The 17,174-nt window shown below is 38.4% G+C and overlaps 1 protein-coding gene across 6 annotated transcripts in view; it reads right to left on the bottom strand.

Annotated features, from left to right (window-relative positions):
* The window catches only part of BACH1 (BTB domain and CNC homolog 1), a 34,106-nt gene that overhangs the window by 6,125 nt on the left and 10,807 nt on the right, over positions 1-17,174 (bottom strand). For 3 of the 6 annotated variants that reach the window (XM_033518078.1, XM_033518081.1, XM_033518082.1), the window contains exons 2-5: positions 15,954-16,251; positions 12,792-14,177; positions 10,842-11,048; positions 5,700-5,792 (exon numbers count right to left, since the gene is read on the bottom strand). In XM_033518078.1, coding sequence (XP_033373969.1) covers positions 5,700-5,792; positions 10,842-11,048; positions 12,792-14,177; positions 15,954-16,193 — 1,926 coding nt within the window. In that variant the 5' untranslated portion in view covers positions 16,194-16,251. Of the gene's footprint in view, positions 1-2,424; positions 5,793-10,841; positions 11,049-12,791; positions 14,178-15,953; positions 17,005-17,174 lie in introns of those variants that run through there. The other 3 variants (XM_015623997.3, XM_015624008.3, XM_033518075.1) reach the window with 2 other exon arrangements.

Below are 17,174 nucleotides of genomic sequence, written 5' to 3'. Positions count from 1 at the left end.
ATTCCTGGCTGTTAACTCCCCTGGGCATCTTATTATCTGCACCACCAATACTGGGGCTAGGTACTTTCCTTCCCAAGGAAAGGTAATTTAATCTCCTTTCAGGAACCCACTCCAGAGTCTTGACACCACCTCCAAAATATGTCTGGGGATGGCTCCCACAAAAAAAGTGCCAAGAGAGAAAGTTGTTCTTGGCCAAGAATTTCCATGGGTCCCCTACAAACGTGCACTACCAGCACTGGAGCTGGGTGCTTTCCTTCCCAAGGACAGGCAATGTAATCCTTTGTCAGTTGACCTCTGAAACTCGGATTCCACCCCCAAAACTGAGTAACAGTGGGGATTGCTCCCACAGACACAATCAGGAGAGGAAGGTGTTGCTGGCCTTAACCTCCCTTGGGCACCCAACATCTGCATACCAATACTGTGTCGAGGTGCCTTCCTTCCCAAGGAAAGGCACCGCCGTCCTCTTTCAGGAGCCCACCACCCATCACGGTATTTTCTCCCTCACTTCCAATGACAACACACATAAGAAAGTTTAATGCAAGAGATTAATTTGCCTTCTATAAACCTGGAAACTCAGAGCTGCATAGTACTACATGAATATGTCCAGGGTTCACAAAGGGAGTCACGCACACACACACAATTTTACTTTCTGAGGTCAGCACAGACACCGCCTTTTAGGGCAGAGACAGCTCCCAGTTCTGTCCTTAATGCACTACGAAAGATGGATGGTGAGGGCTGAACAGGCTCATGCCCTCTGATGGCAACTCTGAGGGCATACAAGCCTCAATACTTGGTTTATTTAAAAGTCTGTTGCTCTGCACTCGCAGGTCTGGCTACACTACACAGTTCATGTCAGCCTGGCATGTAACAGAAGAGAAACACCTAAAGGACAAAGCCTGCAAAAGAATGTCCCCACACACAGCTCTGTTGTTGCCCATCAGCCTGAGATTTCCAACCAGCCAAGAGTCCAGATTTCTGTGTAAGAATTTCAAGTGTTTGAAGTCCACCACAAAGCTGAAGCAGTGGATTTTATAACTGAGAGGACCAAGCCAAATCCAGGTAGTCTGTATAACACAAAGCACAGAATTTCATTCAGTCCTTCACCCACTATTTTGATTTGCATGTAAAAGGTTTACTATAATTCTTGTAGTGGGAGGAAAAAAGAAAGGCCATGAAAGCACAGAAACTGTCAATGTTTTAAGAATAATGATTTTTACACAGTTGCTAGCTGATCACTCCATTCAAGTAAATGTTGTAAACATAGGTAGCTGTAATTACAACGAGCAATTATGTAACTATACCAACCAACAGTGTTATAGCATCTGCATTTAAATTACCTTCACATGCTGATTTAATGCACCATTTTTCACTGCCACCTAAAAGTATCTGACAGACCTGTGTAAGTGCCCTGTTGAGTCTCCATCTGAAGGACTTTAGTGGGTCCTGTATTAAAGCAAATCAAGTGTATTTTTAACAAGTCAAACTAACAGGAATGAAAACTCAGAACCAACAGAGGCTGTTCACTGAAAATCTTTCTTATTTCCTAGATCATTGCCTGAAAAAGTCCCAAACATTGCCAGGCTGACATGAAATGTATCATCTGATTCATCGCCACTGGGCTGAGAAATAGAACTGCAATAGGAATTACAACTTTTGAGTTTCGCTCATTACCAAATACTTTTAAACAAAATCATGCCAGTTCACCTGAAAGCTTGAGACTTAGGGCCTCCAACAAGTGAATGAAGTTGAATATATACACATTCTGAGGTGCAGTTTTGATTACTGAGTCTTGTTTCTTCCCAACCCTTCCCCATCCAACTCCTCTTCTTTCACAGTAAATATGAAATAATAGATTGTAAAAAATTAAGAAAACTTGTTGAAGTATCATACTGAATTCTTACTAGACTATTATCATATATCAAGAAAACCTTAAATGTTATTTCTCAAGTTCACAAGATATACTCAACTTACCTGCATTGCAATATCATTCTCAGTCATTACTTGTTAACCATTCCTAGGGTTTTTATTTTAAATTCTGCCTATCTTGGCTCTGCTATTCATATGAAACAGCAGGTCTTCCACATGGCAAATCTAATCTTCAGTAGGTTGAGAAGAATATTCATGTATTTAAGAATATATAACTAAAAGAGAAAACCAATAGAACAAAATACACACTACTGATGAAGTATTGTGAGCAGTTTCGTAGATACCCAACTTTGGTACAATTACCTCTCCAGATTATTAGATTTCAGCTTTGACTGAAGAAACCTAAGCTAGTGGTTTGGGCCGATGAAACTTATAAACTATACAGAGAATACTTTGCTGCCATTTTCAGAACAGTTTGAGCAGTGCTTTATGAATGAATAATGCACCAGTAGACACTTGCACAGCAGAAAATTTATACAAAATAGAAAAGCCTTTGTAGAAAGGATAGTGGTTTTTATTGTAGACTTAGAAAATACTGAATTATGAAAAATACAAAATCAACTGTTGTAATTATCTTTATTTTACAATCTGTATGCCATCATACCCTTATGGCTTTAAGATAGTCTGTCCAAAGTACTTTAAAACATGCTTTAACAAAGTATTTTACAATTTCAAAATCGAGTCTTTCTTTACTGGAAGAAAAAAAAAAAATAAAACCAAACTCCAAAAACATTTTCCTGAGAATTCTGTATCATAAAATTGTCATTCATTCGTAACATTTGCAAGTTGATGATATAGGCCTATAGAAGTCAACATGCAACTTGTAGGTCTATGGTATTAAATAAATATTTAAAAAAATATTTAGATGCAGCTGGTCAGGCAAAAACCTACTCTCAAACTCCATCAAGTTCATATCAGGTTTAAAAATGTGATGTTACTTTTATCACAGGTCAATGACTGCCATGATTGCCGCCCTGGAATCCCTCCACCATCAGCTATATGGAATTCAGGCTGTGGCTGATACCCAGACTGCAGCAGTGGAGCACAACCCTTTAGTGAAATTCCAGCCTCACACTTGGTCATCACTGACCGTGTTTTCCAACATCTGCAGCCAAGTGTGTCAGGGCTTTGGGCTACTGGATAAGCTTCCAGACAGCCATTTCCTACAAAGATGCTCCACCTTATTACAACAACGGTTTATCCCAAGGAATTCTATTTCCAGCTATGTGCACTATTAGGACAATGCTTTAATGCCATTGTCCACGTCATTTCAGAATATCACCAGCTTTAAAAGTGATAGTAGTTATGAACAGTAGAGGTTTGGGCTTTGAATTTTGTTTTTGATTGTTTCTTGTTGGTTTGCTTTTTAAATAAAATGGAGGCATAAGAGAAAAATACTTTCCAGGGTGGCAGCCTGGGAGGGAGACAGGATTAAACTAATCAGGAATCTACAGAAACTGGAGAAAAATCCCAGAGAGCTTCATAAAGTAATACATATACAGGATCAGCATATCTCAATTATAGTAATTTAAAAGAATTTCAATTCAATTATCATGATGCCTGCCATGTAGTATTTATTTCTGAATTACTGCAAGCACTGTGATTTATACAAGCTATGCTCCATTAGCATATTTTTTCCCTTAAAAAAGCAATGATCTATGATGAAAATCCAAGGATTCACTAGAGATTTGAATCAACTTTCAATCCCATAGGTGAGGTAGTGTAGTCATTTGTGTTACGTGCTGGTTATGAGAAGTCCTGTTGAAATCTGTAAATTTTTAAAATTTTATTTTAAATAAGTGGCTTACTGTATTTATTAATGCTATGTTACCTATGGTGGGGAGAGGAAAAAAAAAGAGCCTTGCCAAGAACAAGTTTTGTCTCGCTGCAAGATAAAACTGAAAAGCAATATTTACAAGGGCCTTTGCTTAATTGCTGCCTACTGTACATGCACACAGACATTAAATGCACAAACAAAAGCTAATACACATTCTGAGGTAGGAAATGAAGAATTCCACTGGCTTGTACAAGATTCTTCATGTTTTGTAAACCAGTAAACCCAAAGTTTTCTGTGGTGAGGTTCAATACTTAGTTCTGGTGTGAGAATAAAATCTAAATAACAAAGCATCATTGGTATACAATATGCATCCACTGTTATGTAAAAATCTAGAAAATGGGGATTCTTTTCAGTAGCTGAATTTCTCCTTCACAAAGTAATGAAGGAAATATCTCCAGCTCATTTCTTCAATAAACTTTTTATATATCTATGCTAATAGCACAAGCCATTGAAAATATACTATAGGTTTAGCCATAAAGTATCCTGAAGACTGATTCTGAAATAGAACTTTACTGGTCCCAGTGATCAGAGAACAAATATTTGTAACTTACTTTAGGCAGTTAGGCACTGAAAGAAAAACATGTGGCGCCTGGATACCTTAAAAAAAAGAAAAAAAGAAAAAAAGAACTCTGTCCTTTGACTTTCACAATACTTTGATTCCAACTTGCCACAAGCAGCAAGTTTGAAGGTGCTAGGACAGGATGTCACAATACAGCAGTGAGTTTTAATAAGCCTATGGGATTCAGATGCCACAGGATCCAATGCACACTCATCCGAGAACTGCACCAGTTTCAGATGTCTGCCATCCCAAGTACATTGTTATTCCTCCCACTAAATTTAGAGAAGAGAGCAGTATGTGGCAGCACCTCTGCTGCTCCAGTTAATTCTGTACTGGAGAGACAAGACAAAAGCACTTATTCAATAAAAGCCTACTACTAATTAATTCTACTACTACGAGTAGTAGCCTACTACTTTAATTCAGTAAAAAGTTAATTCTCTGGGACAGGGAAGGGAACAGCAGGAAGCAAGGAGCTATTCCAGAGTGCACTTGCCAGAATCTCCTCACTCTGTCATGTTACTTAGCTCATCTACAAAATGAACATTTACAGAGCTATATATGCTTCTTAAGGTTTGTCTACCAGGGAAAAAAAAGTCTTAGAATTCTAGGTATAGAAGTCATTGTGCATTAACAGCTGTCAGGAGGCTTTCCTTAAAATGCAGAGTAGCATTAAGTACTGTGGCATAAATCAGAGTGGGCTGCTCTATACATGAACAAAACTTCCTCATAAATAAGCACCTGTGCATGGAATTTATACTTTCCAACAGCTTTCCTGAACTCTCCTTGGCATCACCACACAGAAAAATCTCCAAGGCTGACACATACAAATTATGTTCTGGAACTACACAGAGCAAACCCAAAGCTTGCTAAGTAATAATGGTGACCATGTAATTGTCAATGTAGTTTCAAAAGATTAATCTTTTCTCTCATTTAGTAAGTTACTTTCTAATAATGCTCAATCCCACTTCTAGTGGCAATGCTGGGAGGCTGGCAGTGGGAAGCAGAGATTCACTCATCTGTAGTGCATTTGTCAGTCATTTGCTGGCAGAAGTCTGTGATGCCACTGCTCTGTCCACACGGCTCTGCGAGCGATGCTGGCTCCAATGTTCTAGCAGAAACTGGATGCAGTTCCTGTGCTTGATCGTACGTGGCCTCACACACGCTTTTGACACACTGGTAACAGGAACTCTGCTCAGCTGTAGGTGTGACACCTGAAAGACTATTTGCTGATTCTACAGATGCTGGTACCACAAGCTCGCTATCAGATGGAGCCGCTTGTTCTCTTTTTGGGAACAAAAATGAGAGTGGACAATCTGAAGAAGAATATTTTGCAAGTATTTGTATTTGCTCTTGACTCAAGGCTGCTTCCTTACACACCTGCTGGCAAAGTCCAGTCAGATTCTGCTTTGTCTCACCCAGAGTTGATAAAATGTGGTTTCTTTCCTTCAGCAAATTCTCCTTCTCTGTTTGCTGCAAAAAGAAAAACCATGTTTTAGTCTACATTTTAACATAAAAAATATGGTTTAAGCTCCTATCATAGCTAAAACAAGACTTTAAATACTCTGATCCGCTGAAATAGAAATAATTTGGCATCAAGAAAGTAAGCAGCAACACAATCAAACACATATCAAAAGGCCAATCCTAACCTTTCTGAAAGCATCATCAACTAAGCTATTTGATGCATTTTTTCAGATATGCAGCCTTTTCCAAACTAATGCTGGCTGACAAAGGAGTAATTCCTAGTTACTGAACAAATCAAACATAGTTGCATTTACTGTAAATATTCCTGAAACACTAGTTCTACAGGGTAACACAAACCTTTACCAATGAGTCAAAAAAAACATTAAGCAGTCTTCACAGAGCTCTGTATTTTAAAATTGAAATATTGAAAATTGAACATCACATTTTGAGTCTTTTCCACTAGGTGAAAGTAACTTCCATTCACAAGAAGTGCCAAATCCACTATAGGACGAACAGTGGAGTTAGGTACAGTTCCTAAATTAGATAGAAAATTTTAAGAAAGGTAAAGAAAGGGGATGTGCTGAAGAGCTGACAATCTAGAGATAATGTAGTAGGACTGTCCAAGCACATGGCAACAAACAGCATAGCAACTCACTAATAAATATCAAGTAGAAAAAAATAGCCTGTATTAAATCAAGCTTTTTTTTTGCTTCAATGTTGTGAATTTTTCTGAGGCTTCTGATAGAACTGGCTAAAGATGAAAAGACACTGTTAACTGAGAAATCAAATCATGGAAACAAGCAACCTTTTGCATAAAGAAAAATAAGGAAATGGTAAAGAAGGACAGGGAGCAAAAGCGAGATCATCATGAAGAAGTTGAATGAAAAGGACAAAGAACCCAAATCCAAATATATCTCAACACATACATTTTAAATCCTGTAATTAAATAATTAAAAGAAGGTACAGTTTCAAAGACACACAAAGCTTTAAACAGTTTTCAAGTTTTAATCATAGGGACTATGATTGTTTCAACTATTGTTATGGCAACTCACTCCTGCAAAGTTTTATTATTTTCACTCCTCCTCACATCCCCTTTTGCAGAGAAAAAGAACCTCTACAACTTCTTTTGGAAAGAACTGATTAAGTTTAGGCAGCATTGGGCAAGAAGAAGAGTTGCTCCCAGTTCTTTTTGTCTAAAATTAGTACAAAGATGACTTTGCAAATAAATTTCTACTTGTCAGCATACTGGGAGCAGCTGTTAATCATAAAATATGCCACACTGGAAAGGACCCATCAGGGTCACCGAGTCCAACTCCTGGGCCTGCACTGGATACCTCAAGAGTCGCACCTTATGCCTGAGAACTTTGTCCAAATGCTTCTTGAGCTCTGTCAGGCTTGGCGCTATGATCACTGCCCTGGGGAGTCTGCTCCAGTGTCCAACCACCCTCTGGGGGGAACAGGCTCTTCATAATATCCAACCTAAACCTCCCATGACTCAGCTTAATGCTGTTTCCTTGAGTCCCATTACTGGTCACAGATTGGCACCTGCCCCTCCTGAGGATGTTGAAGATTCTCAATGAGGTCCCCCTCATTCTCCTTTTCTCCAGGCTGAACAGACTAAATGCCCACAGTCACATCTCATAGGATTTCCTCCCTTCAGACACCATCCTTATGACCTTTCTTTGGATGCTCTCTGACAGCTTAACGCCATTTTTTAAACCATGGTGCCCAAAACTGCACACAATGCTCAAGGTGAGGTTGCCCCAGTGCAGAGCAGAGTGGGACAATACCCACTCTTGCCTGGCTGGGGATGCTGTGCCTGATGCTCCCCAGGACATGGATCTCCAGCAAAGTTGTGCTTCTTGAGACCAGCTGTCCTCTACTCTGCTCCCCCTTGCAAGTACCCTCATTTTAAAAGTCTTGAAGTGAAAATCAAAGGATGGGTCAGGTTGGAAGGGACCACAGTGGGTCATCCAGTCCAACCTCCCTGCTCAGGCAGGGTCATCCCATTGTACAGGAGAAAGCACAAGGAATGTGAATATACACATGGTCTCTGAAAGAGACATGTTTCTAACGTGTCAACATCTGCTTAAGTAGTCCTTGTGTATTCTCAAATACAGAACATTAGTGATCAACAAGATTCACCTGAAAGGTCAATAATCAAAGGCTATATGGAGAGGTAAAAAAAAGACTATCAGTACAGAAGAACATGAGACATGATCAAAGGTAACTCTCCCAGACAACACATTCAGCACTAAGTATTTTTCTTCAATATAAGTAGAACTTAAGATTTCAAATTTTACAGAATCACTTGGGAAGGGAGGTACCTCAGCAGGTCTGTAGTCTGACCTGGTGCTCAGAACAAAGTCAGAGATCAGGTGAGATCAGGCTGCTCAGGGTTTTGCTCAGTCATGCCACAAAACCCTCAAAGATAGGGCATGCACAGCCTTTCAGGGTGAACTGCTCCACTGCCTGCCTGTCCCCACTGGAAGAAAATCTTTCCTTATATTTAGATAAAATCCCCCCATGTAATTTAAGACCATGTCTCTTGTTCTCTTGGTGTCAAGTACTCCTCCCAGGAATCTGAAGATCTTCCACTACCAAGGACTGTATAACTTCAAGGACTACCCCAGAGATGAAGGCAGGTAACCATTATGTCTCCCTATCCCTTCTCCAGGTAGAAGCCCCATTTCTTCTGCCTGTCACCACAGAAGTAGTTCAGGCCTGGACATCCCAGTGCCCTTCACCCAACCTTCCTCCTGTCTATCAATGTACTCCTGGAACTGGGAGGGGTGAAAACCCAGCAAAAGATTCAGTGTTACTCATGCCAAGACAGGTAACAAACACTGCCCTCCAACAAGCAGCTGTGTTCCTGTCAACACAGCCCAGGACACAGATGGCCTTTTTTCTCCAGTCTGGACATGCTGCTGATCCATGCTCAGCCTACTGTCTGCCCAGGTCCCAAGGTGCCTGTCAGCAAAGCTACTTGCCAGCTGTCAGTCTCCAGCCTCTAGTCAGGCAGGGGTCACTCTGTTCCAAATATAGGACTCTTCCAAGAAACACACCACAAGTATCTTCTGAGAGAGAAAAAAACTGACACAGCACCAAATAGAAACTAATACAAGACAACATGCTGCACATACTGGAAACCAGGATGAGGAATTCCACCAAAAAGTATTTCCTAACTGGTAATACACAGTATTATCTACTTGCCAAGAGCTGTAAAACTATAGCAACACCATTCTATTCCCTCTCAAAGCCACGTTACAGATGATACCATGAGAAGATCAAAGTCTAAACAGTCTGAGAAACAACTGACTCAGAACAGGAACAAGGCAGGATCCATCATGCATGAAGTACCTTGCACGTGTATCATGTGATACCTGGATATACCATATATAGCTGTTCCAAGACATCTCTTTTCTTCCACCCACTTGGAAATCATGCCTAGACAGATCTTAATGTTTTTGTATTTGGTACAACATTTACAAATTTGATGATCTGTGACTATCAGGCATGGTCAACAGCTCCAAACAGGGTCTTTTCAGGAATTTCTGAAGAAATTTATCAGCACAGTTGAAAAAAAGAAAATGCAACTGGAACATGTTTCTGCTTAGAGGATGATTCATATAACTGAGACCTCACAGTTCTCAAGATTCAACACTTATCATCTAGGCCTTGCACAGTGTTACCTGCCAAACTGCAGACATTCAGTTTGTTCCAGCACAGGTCCACAGAAAGAAGGATACTATGTTATAATTATTAGTCTCTTAAACAAGCACATGTCTAATCTTGCAGATCAGCCTTTAATTCCCTGCCCAAGCATTGCACAATATTGACAGACTTACATAACAGAAATGACAACATGATGACAAAACCAGGCAAAAAGTTCTGAAATGTCAGAAATGCAACTTCTCTCTTTGGTAAGGATGTTATTAATAGAGTCACCTGATTAGCCTCCCTCACAGAGCACCTTCCTCATTGAGCACAACCTGCTCTGTCAGCTCATCCGAGCTCTATGGCATTGCAATCCCTCCTTCAAAAACTATCTCCTCATTGCAGAAATAGGAGTAGATGCAGAGAAAGATGATGATCATAGGAAAATAAGTTTCCAGTCCATTTCACTTGGTTCCAATTTTATTTTCCTTTTCACTTTGAAGTCAAAAAAATGCAACACGACTGCTATGTTTCAGCTGATGCAGATACGAAATTCAGGTACACCAAGCCTAAAATGCTCCACAAACAAGAATAGTACAGTAGTCCTAAACAACTGAACTATTTTGTGCACATGGTATGACTGACTATGAAGCTGAGATGAGAGAGTCAAAGACTTGTTTTTCTGAAAAGCCACTCAATTATCTTCTTGCCATTGCTATTTTTGCATAATCCTAACCTCAGATTACCTACATTTCTTTTAAATTACATATTTGTCTTTTTATTGCTTTCTTAAGGAAGAGGAAATATTAACAGATGGCTGCAGAGAAATCTGGATGCATCAATTCCTCAGCTAAAATCTTGATACAACTGCTAAAAAGGCAAGCAACTTCCCAAGTTCTTCTGTATCTTCCGTCTTTCTGAAAGGGTCTCTGTTTTAGCATTCAAGACTCAGGAAACAGTTCACCAGCTTGTGCTGCTATGTCCCAAGAACTTACACAACTAACAATTGCATAACTGCAAACTTCGTCATGAGCAGTACCATGAGCTGAAGAATAAAATCTCAAAGCAAGAAAGGGGAAGAGGCAAAAAACCAGTGTAGAACAACAGTGGGAATCATTCTGTACAATTCAAGTCAAAGCTCACGAGTTTGAGTCACCAAAAATTATGCTGTGATGCATGTTTTATTTGAATAGAAACAAGTCCACAGAAGGAAAGATATGTGTAGTTTAGAGCAAGGCTCAGAAAAATCTAGAACTGCTATCAAGAAGTTATACAAGACTGATAAAAGTTTTTTAAGCTTGAGTGGAAAAAGTAGTAAACCACCTCATTCTTAAGCTACTGCCAGATAGCAAGTCAAGATGTTTAGAGAAAGACATAACAGCAATGAATATTTATACATACCAGTTTTTCAATTTCAGATTCAAGATTTTGTATGCAGTCAAGTTTCCTCTTGCGACACCGCTGTGCTGCAATTCTATTTTTACTTCGTCTTCGGATATCATGAATACAGTCCAATTGTTCAGGAGTTAATTTATGCATTTTCAGAAATGACTGGAAGTCATTTCTGGAAAGTGAGATAATCCTTTGTGCATTAAAGGGCAGTTTTACCTAGAATGTGAAATATAATTGTAAATCCAAGGTGGAACTGATACACACAAACACCAACTTGTCAAGTTTCCATTTTAAGCATTCTTTACCACACAACCCATCTCAGAGACAAACTAACATAACCATCAGATGATGGGATAAAATCCAGGGGATCCAACTACAGGAGTTCAAGCATGGGTGCAATAGAGTATTTGGACATTTGCACCAGATCATTACAAGCATATTTAGAGCAGGATGAAAGCTACTTTTGTATCAAAAATATACCAAGTATGGAGGTGATACACTCTAAGAAGATGAGTTACAATTTGGTGAGGTACAAAACAAGTGTTAACAGTCACTACTAATACAGTCTAAAGTTTTCCCAAAGCTGCTATTAAGACTGCATCCTGAATACATTTTTATTATATCTAAGGCTTTTTTTTGGCAGGAAAAGTTCATCTGAAACAGGCATTTCTTTAAAATACCAAAGTTACAATATTTGTCTTTTATTTCTCAGTGTTGGAGAAGAGAGAGGACCAGGCTCTTGCTACTGTTGTATACCTGAGCAACAAAAGCATTTGAGATCACAGAGTATTGATTAATAATGAAAAACATATTTACCTTTATAAAATAATCACCATGTTTTTTGAGTATCCAACAAAAGACACTTTATTTTAAGCCTTACATTTGAGTGTAGTAAGTAGCAGGATATGTTACCTTGCAGTGGTCAAAGATCTGAATTTAGTTTAAAAAGAATACAGAGAAACCTTTTATCTGATTGGCTACTACTGGTGACAATCAGGAAAAAAGTAATAAAAAACCCCAGAGTACTGTCCTCAGCAATGATGCTATCTTCTCTGCCACATAAAGGTGCAGAATGTATTCAACCATTTCTGGCCTTTTGGTTGACATTCCAGCTTTTTGTATTGATGGCAAGTTCCACTTATGTTCAGTCTCAGTAAGGGCCTGTGTCTTAAAAAGATAAAAACCCTAGTGCTTTAAGAACAACTGAATTTTTTTAACATTGAATGATCCATCCTGCAGATTTACACTGCAATTCTATGATTCTAAGAACTGAGATGGAAATTGTTTCAGGTATATCACAAAATCTTTTAGGACTAGACCACTCCTCTATCTGCCTAAACCACTACTAAAGCAGTAACAAAGAAAGGAAGTGCCAACTGCAGTTGGAGAAACAAAAATAACCTTACTGTTGGAGAAGGTGATATTATTAAACAGTCTTAAATACACAGAAACCAGCTTAAAAACTTAATTTTCACTTCACATTATATCTGAAATATCATTTCTCTCCCACCTTCATGCCACAGCTCAGAATGAAAACAAGAAAACCAATAAGTTTCTAATAAAAAAAAGGTTCCAAGAAGTTTAGAGTTTTCTTAAACCTAACTGAAGCAGATAAAAGAAAAAAAATATCTAAGAACAAACCTTCATGCCTTAATTTAAGACTCAAAACCATTTTTGACAGTTGTTCCAGAAAAAAACCTTAAAAGATCTAATATGCAAACATCTAACACTTCAGTATCTGACCAAAAATACTTTCATACTTTAGTTCAGTCTCTCTGAATTAACAGTGACCTTCCATATAAACTTCTGAGCAGTTATTTAGCGTTTCAGTTCCAGACTTTTTAAAAGCAGCCACAGAAAGAATACCCCAAAACAACAAAACACGAAAGACTCAGAATTAGATTTTTTAATATAGCCTTAAGAGACTGGGAAGCAAAGGATAGATCAGGATGTTCTTACCTCACATTCTTGCTCTCTTGCAGAACAGGATTCACTGTCTCCCTCAGTGTCAGTCTCCGAATCCTCTCCCAAACTTATCACATAGTTATAGGGACACTGTTGCTGCTCCTGAACATAATCTCCACTGTTTATTTCAGAGGTGTTGGAACATCCTTCAGTGCTAAGGTTGCTTATAAAGGGGCAGTTGACAGAATTCAGTGTTGTAAAAGTTCGCTGAGAGCAAGGTTCAGGGCTTTCACTGATCCTGATCCCTAGCCATGGACACTCTGATTTTTTCCCCGAATACACTGGCTCCAAGTACTCTTTAGAAACTGCAGGTGGTAAATGTATTTGACAGGCATCTGTGCTGTGAATATCACTCCAGAAGCCCTGTGCTAGCTGTTCTGCTATCTCTCTCTCCACACTGCTTCGATCTCCAGCTGAGGTGATGTTAGTGGCTTCCCTAATGCACAAATCCACCTTTGAAGATGGGTTACCTTGACTTTCAGTTTTGTCATTTCCAGCTCCAGTACTTGACACAGTTTTTTCAGCTAAGACTGTGTTGTTTTGCATACTACTGAAATTCAAGTCACCATATTGCTCACAACTATGTAAAATAGACACAGAATTGAGTCCATGAGGTGCAGCAGAGTTTTGGGGGAAAGCAACAAGATCCATTTTCTCCACAGGACATGACACATTCCGAGTTACAGAATCTCTCTTTGACTCTTCTTTTTTCTGAATGCCTTCTTCCCCTTCTTCCATTTCTACCTGAGTCTCTTCACAGTTTGAGATCAGCTGCATAGGCACACACTCCTGAGCTTTTTGTATGCCATCATTATCAGGTATTTCCTTCTCAAGAGAAGTTGCAAATGGTGGTACCTGAATGTCTTTAATACTGGAATTAAACTCTGAAGTATGAACTTTGTCATTTCCAAAAGCTTTCTGGAATTTTCTATACTTTGGGCATTGGGAAGATAAGCTGGAAGCACTACCCCTTTCTAAATGCACAGGATCACAGTTTTGATTGGCATTATCTTGGAGAACAGGCGATGATTTAGCATTTTCTTCATCTTTACAGAGCTTTGTGTCAGGAGTTTGACTATATTCCTTTTCTAGAAGTGCTTCTACTTCATCATTTATTTCTAGGGCTCCATCATCTACACTGTCAGTTTTAGGGTTTGCTTTCTGACAACGCTGTGTGCAACATTTCTTCCTAGGACATTCCTGCTGATCCAATTTAAAGTCCAAAAATCTGAATTTGAGAAACTGAAAGCAGGACTCTTCAATGTTGCGTACACCCAAAAATTCTGCACATTTGCAAACTTCAGACACATTGTCTTTATTTAAAACAAGTTTTGCTGTATATGCAAACTGAAGCAAAGGACTAAATCCTTTAAGTGTTACCTATTGCAAAAACAAATGAAAAAAAAAATAGTATTATGGTCAATTTGGGTTTAAGCAGGGAAATACACAAATTTACCTGTCCTGCCAGCAGGACATGGGACAGGATAAAAAAAAAAGCAGACTTGTTCTACTGTGAAAACCTGTCAAACTCATTCTGAAACAATTCTTCTGATACAATTCTATCATGCATATTTTGTAACAGTTTTCTTCACTGTGATCAATCTCCTAATAAAATGGTCTGGCAACATAGTATTAAAAGTGAAAAATATTGTCCTATGCTGAAAACCAGTAACTAGATTCCAACCTCACAAAGATACATTTCAAAGCAAGTTGTATATTAATTACTCTAATTACCAGAGTATGCTTCTAGTATTTAATTGTAGTTTTTGAAGAACAATTACTGTTAATCACTTAGTGTTATGCACCATTGATGCAAAAATGGAGTCTAACCACATATGATTATTTATTACTACAGCCACCAATTCTTTTCTTCCTCCCATTGATTGGACGAAATGCACTCAAAAACTGTATACCAAACATAATTCTCAGTTGCCCCTTTAGAGCAAGTGACTTTAACTGAACATTTATGTCTTCACAACAGTTGCCCATCAGGGAATCCAGAGATTAACAAAAACTGTATCATTAGAAACTGTACAAGATCTTCTACACATGAAAAAATGTCTAAGGAATCAAGTGGAAAGCCAAAAGCAGATACAATAGAGATTACTAACTACATGACACTTCCTTTAGCCTTTTCTCTGCAAATGAAGAATAAAGCAGTATGTCCACTATTAATACTCAAATTACCAAGTCCACACACTGCTCCCCACCTTTACTGAAATGTACAATATTTTATGCTAAATAAAGCACTATATCAATGCATTAATTACACTGAATCCTTCTGCCAGCAAAACAATGTATTATTCATGGAATTCAATTTAAGAGTCAGTCGAGGGTTTGTTTACTTTGTTTTTTAGTAGTTGTTTGGTATATTCTTTTTAAAGAATACAACAAATGAAAGGAAGCTGATGAGATCTGCAGAGACCAGTTCTTTACTGTCTGCAAACTCTTACAACCTACCTAAAGAATTCTTAAAATAGCATGTGGAATCTAGAGATTACTCCACTACATTAATACATCTTTTATAATGTGGGGAAGTAGAATGTAAAAGACAGTTTATCCATAAGCTGTCAAGATGTCTTCAGACTTAGTGTAGCTAACAAAACATTAAAGTGGCTTTACAAGTAAGTAGCATTCATAAATGAAACTGAAAGATAAAAATACAATGGTATTTTAAAACTGTACCTTATTTCTATTCTATTTCTATTTTCTCCAAGGAAACACTGCAAAAAGTGCAAGGATCAGGAGAGGACAGACACTCCTTTCACTTTCTCTGACACATTTCTAGCTAGCTGTGCTCAAACAAGGAAAAACCCTAGAAAGACCCTTACTGTGACTAACCTCGAAAAGCAGCTCTTGCAGTAGTAATTTATTTAATTTTTATTTGGGATGAAAGTCAAAGAATAAAGCCACTGTCTAAAAAACAACAGACCTTACACCAAGATGACAGTAGTTAGTCTTTACAACATAATACAGATGAAGCACTTGAATTCAAAAATATTTCTGGTATCTCAGATTGTGGGCTGCTGTCTTTCAGCTGTTAAATCCCCTACTCTAACTCATCAGTTAAACCCCAGCCTTCCTACCATAAAAGAGAACAGAACAAAGCAGATTAGAAGCATTGGCAGGTAAGATGCAGAAGGGAGTGACACTCACCTCTTCCGGTAAAGTGATGATAAGATCAGCGTCCACCTGGCCCACAATTCTTGAAAGGAAGTAACTGCTGCAAGCTGCAAGCACAGCTTTGTGAGCCCGAAATCGCTGATCTTCCACTAAAATTGTAACATCACAAAGGATATCTTGCTTTCGCTGATCATCAAGGCTGAGGAGTACGTTGGTGCTGTGCACTGAAGATTCATAGGCAAACACCACACTGTTGTTCTCACTTAGAGACATTCTGTATCACAGGTGGTAGTGCGAGGCTCAGTGGAAAGCATGCTTCTGTGCTTCTGACCTGGGGAAGCAAAGAAAGAAGCTGAACCCCTGAAAGTCATGTCCAACAGGAACCTATCGGTACTGAAACAGGGGGATGTTAAACGTGCACTGCCTTGGTCTAATTCTTCCTCAAATCAGTACTTTAAATAAGCACAGGCTTGTGACTATTTAAAGCAGCCAAACCTTGATACATATATCTTAACACTGCTTTTGTAGTCTCACAGACCATAAAATGGACTTCAGCAATAAAGAACAGTTCCTTCCTTGCCAAGTGATTCAGAAACATAAATGTACTGTAACACCTAGAAATTTTCTAAGCTTTCACTCTTAGTAATTGGTATATTCTAACTCCAACAGTATGAAAATGCAAAGACAAATAAAACAGATGCATTAAACTAATATTCACCAAAATACTATGTGAGCTACTTCTATTTACTGGTTCACCTAGTGCTGGCTAAAATATATGTGTTCTGCCTTATTTCAAAAGTATTTTGTCTGATAAACCAATCAGGCATTGGTAAAATACCCTGATTTTGTCTCTAGTAGGTTGGTGTTTTGTTTGAATTCTCTACCTGCCTTAATGCAAACTCTTATTTGCCCCTTTTCTGTTCATGACTATTTGATTTGTCATACTTGTTACAAGTTTGATTTCTCAATGGATCATTATGATTCAGATCACCTGACAATGAAGTACTGTCCTTTTTTTACTGACAAAGTTCTCAAATAACACTATTCAGTGGATAATAAATAACAGTTTATTTTTTAATATTATTTATAGTTAAATAATATAGTTTCAAGATTTTATATATTTAAAACCTTGAAATATATAACTCATATATAACAGTTCTCAAGATTCCTAAATTTGCAGAAAAAAAAAGAAGGGCTAGGGAGAAGGCCGCTCTGCTAGAGAGTGCAAAGTTTGAAAGTATTTCCAAGTCTGAT

The sequence above is a fragment of the Parus major genome, chromosome 1 (assembly GCF_001522545.3).
Source record: "Parus major isolate Abel chromosome 1, Parus_major1.1, whole genome shotgun sequence".
Taxonomy (NCBI): Eukaryota; Metazoa; Chordata; class Aves; order Passeriformes; family Paridae; genus Parus; species Parus major.
This window is presented reverse-complemented; position numbering and strand designations above follow the sequence as displayed.